The sequence below is a fragment of the Ammodytes marinus genome (genome assembly GCF_949987685.1).
Source record: "Ammodytes marinus genome assembly, chromosome: 17".
Classification (NCBI taxonomy): Eukaryota; Metazoa; Chordata; class Actinopteri; order Uranoscopiformes; family Ammodytidae; genus Ammodytes; species Ammodytes marinus.
Window position 1 is genome coordinate 9,138,649 of NC_137221.1, and position 5,820 is coordinate 9,144,468.

Here is a 5,820-nt window from a genome sequence, read left to right on the forward strand (position 1 = left end):
AGCTCAGGCTAACAATCCATCCAGACCCATTAACTACAGTGAATTAACTACAGTAGACATTACTGTGTTTGAGTGCAAATAGAGGACACTTAGATAAATAAGTACGAAGTCCCTGTTTTGTGCAGTAAACACAGACATTCACACCTCTTTACCCATCTGAATACAGGTGAATAGTGAGTCACACTTAAATTAATTAACCTGGAAGTGTAATAGCTCCAAGAAGAAGTCATGAAAATTAACTCTACACCTTCCAACAGCCAACACTACCTGAGTGACGGAGACGAGGATGAGAGTGTTGTTTGTCAGCTGAGATGTTTAATTCAATAATTCAACATTGTTTCTTCTCTCAGTGGAGATGGCAAATTTACACATCCGTTGAAGTGTTTCCCATTAACAGAATATATTTACACTTTTACAAATATTTGTTTCACACAATCTGTAAGACACATTATAAAGGGGTTATATCTGTCACTCCCTCGAATTACACCGTCGCGATTTGTGTTAAAAATCTGAACATAATGTTGAATTTGTTGATGAAGCAGTTTTCAGATTACAGTGATGACTGTAATGTCTTACTCTACCAAAAGATTAGTAAAACTCTACTGGAGTGCTGGTAAATGTACTTGTTTCTCGCAGTGCCACACAATAACTCGTCAATGCAAGACACATCTTTTCAGGTCGAGATTGTATTTTAGTGTTTTTTCTAATCTCTCTCTGTACAACCACGTCTAAGTATTATGTGCACACAGAAATTAATACATGAAGATCAGGGCAATGCTGCTGTCACAGAGCTATAAGTGTGACTACTGCAAAGCTCTGACTGGTTATATTACAGTGAAAGTGGGTTCACAGGTTGACGGGTCACCCTCATATCATGCCGTTAAACTGGAGAAAAGCCAGGCACCAGAAAAAGTAATTTAAAGGAATAGTTCCTTCGTTTTTTGGAAACGACTTACGTTCTTTCTAATACTTAAACAATAATATTGACACCACTCCCATGTCTGTGTGGTAAATATGAAGCTACAGCCAAAAGGTGTTTAGCTTAGCTTAGCATAAAGACTATAAACCGGGGGGGAACCGTTAGCATGTCTTTTTCCGAAGCTAACAAAATTTGTCTGCCAGCACCTCTAAGCTCACTTAATAACATGTGATATGTTGTTATGATGACATATAGAGGTGCTGGTTGGCAAACTGTTACTTTTGAACAGAGCCAAACTACTTATTTTGCCATTTACATTCTTTATGCCATGCTAGGCTGATCGGCGGCTGCTCCAGCTACATCTTTATCATACAAACAAGAGTGGTATCAATCTTCTCGTCCAACTCTTGGCAAGACAACTATTTTTTTAAGTAATGCATACACACCAAGGCAAAAAGAACTATATTCACTATTGTTGATGCCTGAACATAGCTGTGAGCGATCTCCAAGTACGGTCCTGCTCTGGAACATCCCTCAGCGCTGGGCCTTTGATAAGACAGTTTTATAATAACATTGTCACTGCAGTCACATTAATAGGGATGCATGTAAATCACATGATACAAAACCGGCACAGCAGCAACTGGAAAGACATCTGATATATTTGTGCATTGCTGCTGTGGGTTGTTTCAGACAGGTATTATAGCTACCGGTATGCATTCTTATTACGATATGTATCTGCAAAAACAGCGATGCGATCTTAAAATACTATTCGATAAAGCAACATTTGAAGTCATGTTCAGGCAAATCCCTGTATACTACAGTTTACTTACTTATTCAGTTAATGCTAACATATACAGTATGTCCCTTTACTAGAATGCAGGCCTATTGACATTTTCTATGCTCTATTATTAATGCTCATTGCTCCCTCGTTGTTACACACATCACAGTGTTATGAGATTTAAAAGACGTATTATGTTATTGCACGCTCTCTGACAGCTCCAGGGACGTAGGGGGAAGCCTTTAATGAAGCCAGGTATCCATTAAAACCCCGAGAGATGATGGATGATGGACTGATATTCATGACGTGCAACAGAGTAATATGATATGAGAGTGCAATGAGATTGCAAATGAAGGGCACACAAATCTCAAAATGCAATCAAGAGGCCATGTGATATGTCTTTCCCGGGAGAGACAGTTTGCCCACCTAAATCATAAGATTGTGAGTTTATTTATATGAAGCAGCTCACAGGGATGTCACTCTGATGTGGACTGACGCTTCAAGATGCTCCGGTGTATTTGATTTCAGTGCCATAAGGAGGAACATGCACACGTCTATCAGGAAATGGAAGACCAGCTGCCTCTGAAAACATGTGTCATATGGTCATGCTCACATCTTGAGGTTAAGGCTCAAACTGTCAGGAAAGGCAAACAAAGGAAAACAAATAACCTGGCAGAGGGCAAGTTCCTACCAGGGATGAGCCTTTCAGCGCTACATTAGTATATTATTTGTGCACACATGATTGTTTGAAGTGCTTTGTTTGTATCGCCTTGAGCATGCACAAAATGCAATGTCAGTGTAGGATGTTTACAGTGAGTGTCACAGTAACTTAATAAGGAATTGTGAGAATTAAGAAAGCTTAGGTGATCTAACGGCTTCAATACATAATGCACGGGCTGATTAATGGTGAATCATGCACATTGCCAATGATCCTCTGTTGTCCATTGTCCATGAACAAAACCCCAAATATGAACTTGAGATCAATTTGTGAATACGCAGAAAAGATCTCTGATTATTATGTAGCCTTTATATATATATTATTATGTAGGCTATTTAATTTATCTTCTTTTAAAGGAATAGCCTAGTTCAACAAGATGAGATGCACTTTTTTCCTTTCTTGCCGAGAGTTAGATGAGATGATCGATTCCATTCTCAAAACTTTGAAATACAAAGTGATTGCTAGCTTAGCTTAGCTTAGCATAAAGACCAGAAACGGGGGAAGAGCTAGCCCTGGCTCTGTGCAAAGGTAACAAAAGCTGCCTGTTTAAAATGTACAAAAGCCAAAGTTGGTTGAAGGCAGATTTTGTTACCTTCAGACAGAACCAAGCTAGCTAGCTGTTCCCCTCTTCTCGTTGTTCAAAGCTAAGTTATCCAGACTCTGGCCTTCACTTCATATTTATCATACACACATTAGAGTGCAATCAATCTGGTCTAACTCTCGGCAGGAAAGCCAATGAGTGTACTTCCCAAAGTGTCAACTTATACCTTTTAGGCCCTTCCTTTCCTTCACATTTCTTCTGTTAGCTCGTCAGTTGTTCTGCTGTTGTAGCTTGTATCATTTTGTTTCAATGTCTGCGGACAAAGGCTATTGTAGCACTTTTGGGAAGCGGGGTCAGACATTTATTAGCTTGTCTCCACTAGCGGAGCTGAAGCTTTGCCGTGGCTGAGGCCAACATCTCCTCTGACTTCAGGACAGGCCTAAACAAGGCTGTTATTCGCCTTAACAGCCACAAATTGCAACCTGAAGGAGAAATAGTCACTCAATCCAAATAAAGCTTTTCCTCTTTGTTAGGAATACACATTTTGAGTGCCATTTGGTTAATCAGGAAACAATTTGTTTTTAAAATAAGTGACATTTTTCCAAAGAAGGTCTTAATTCAATAAAAGTGCATCGTGTGCACTTTGAAGATGTCACTGTTCTTTGGTAGTTATAAATCAGAGGAGATGCCGACCACACGCTTGAGCCAGGCTGTTGACCTGAGCTAGTGGAGACGAGACATATTATTTGTCCTTAGCCACTGTGTTCTGATGTCCGTCCTGCGGTGAAACCCTCTGCAGTACCAACAGACCGGAGAAGGTCAGGGAGATCCCGACCCACCACAACGTTATCTGGGCTTCACCGAAGATCAGCTGCCCAAGGAAAGCCTGCAAGAGGTGAAGAAAATCAGGGGTCCTATTTAAAGTGATAGTTCAGAATGTTTGACTGTCCCCCTCTGCAACAGTACAATGCTGACTTCTGCTACAGCGACATCTCCCCCAAACTCCTTAAATGACTGTGCTGACCGCCATCTCTGTAAGGTAACAGACTAACTATGCATATAAGTATACAACCCAACTTCAAAAATACTGAACTATCCCTTTAAATATCAACCAATAAGAAGGTCTTGATGGGATATGTCACACAAGGGTATGCACTTCCTGTAAAAAAGCTATTCTCATTCAGTTATTCTCTGAATATAGACTAGCCTATTTTCTAAAATGAAGCACATTATATTAGGAAGAAGGGCTGCAAGGGTCACTTTGAAATAAACCTACACTCCACTACAGTCTAATGTGAAGTGTTTTGCAGTAAGACTACCAAGAAAAGACAAGATGGGTTTCTGGGATGTTGTGTGTAGTAGGCTGTTACTCACGGAAGATATGAAGTTGGAGGCGGTAGTGGTCACAGTGGTTCGGGTGGAGGAGGAGGAATACCTGAGCGCTTTGGCAAGGAAGGTCCACATCACAGCATTGCAGGTGAAAAGCATCCCGCCACACAGCAGCCTCAGAGGGATATGAAGCTGGAACACAAACACAGAAAGGTATTGTTTCATGTCTGCCTCAGTGCAAGTTGTAGATTTCTTATGATGACCAATTCATCCTATAATTCTCTTCATAAATGTGTTGTTTCAAAAACTAAATTGCTGCATGAGACTGAATTTAATTCAAATAAATCACCGCAGCCATATGCATAATGCAGTATTTACACTCTGGCAGATTCATTCTCTATATTGTTAACACAATGTACTTTAAAGGTAGAGTATGTCATTCCAGAGAAAGCGTGTTGATATTTGAAATGCTCCTTCAGACGCTCTGCCACCTAGACGCATCATGCGTTGGCATCAGCAGTCCTTACAACAACACTGTGTCCAATATAGTTGCTTGCTACTAACATCACAAACGCTGCCTATAGCTAATTGATTGGAGAAGTGTGGACGGGCTCAGTCCAGCTACATAGTCTACCTGTTTACAGAACCTGGGCTGTGTATAAACCAGACTTCTTACAGAGCACACAAGGGAGGCCTACACGGACAGGTAGTGGACGGTGAAAAGATATTTGCTGATTTTACAAAAATAATTTTTGATAAGAATCGTTGACTCAACCTTGTACGAAAAGTATGCTAAAAGTAGCCTATTCAATGCAATAGAATGAGAATGAATATGAAGCATACAGATCTCCTGCTGCATATTAACATTATCTGTTTGACATCCACCTGCATACATAATTAGCTAGACAGCTGCCTGCAGATGTTTATGACGTCACCATTGTGTGACGTGCGCGGTGAGCGTGAAGGTCACACGTGAAACCTGACCGCCTTTTCAGAAACCAGCCAATTCCTCCGCTACCAATCAGCACTTAGACGCTGCCTGAGACATGTTGCGTTTAAAATAACCGACTCAACCACACACACACACACGTTGGCCACGAGCTGCAATGTCACTGAAGGCACGCGGACACAGCACGAGAGTGCAGCTGCTGCATGGGCTCCCCCCGGTGCGATGCTGCTGATGGTGCTGATGCTGAGGGAGTCGGGGAGCAGAGTAGAGGCGGGGATAACCCCGCAACTTCCCCCTTCAGAAACCACCCGGCTCGCGGGCACGCACCTCGGCACTACATTATTCACAGCCTCCCTTTACCGTGTTAATAATTAACGCGATGACTCTACAGCGGCGATGCCTCACTCACCCGGTCGCAGGCGGTAGTTTCGTCCGCTTGTCTAAATTTCCGCTGCTCTCCCCACGTCCGGAGTCCGGTTTCACAGACTCCCTTCAGGTAGTCGGCTCCGAGGGACAGCTTGGCCGACGACGACGCCACGGCCCCGAGAAACCCTGCCAGCAGTGCATAGAAAACTCCCGGGAACAT

At 42.2% G+C, this 5,820-nt stretch overlaps 1 protein-coding gene across 1 annotated transcript; it reads right to left on the reverse strand.

The window, feature by feature from the left end:
• Positions 1-3,698: 3,698 nt before the first annotated feature.
• Positions 3,699-5,820, reverse strand: tmem42b (transmembrane protein 42b; the record flags this gene model as incomplete). Its single annotated transcript, XM_080045832.1, has 3 exons — positions 3,699-3,842; positions 4,331-4,477; positions 5,644-5,820. 3 exons carry the CDS (start codon positions 5,818-5,820, stop codon positions 3,699-3,701), a joined length of 468 nt encoding a protein of 155 aa, XP_079901958.1.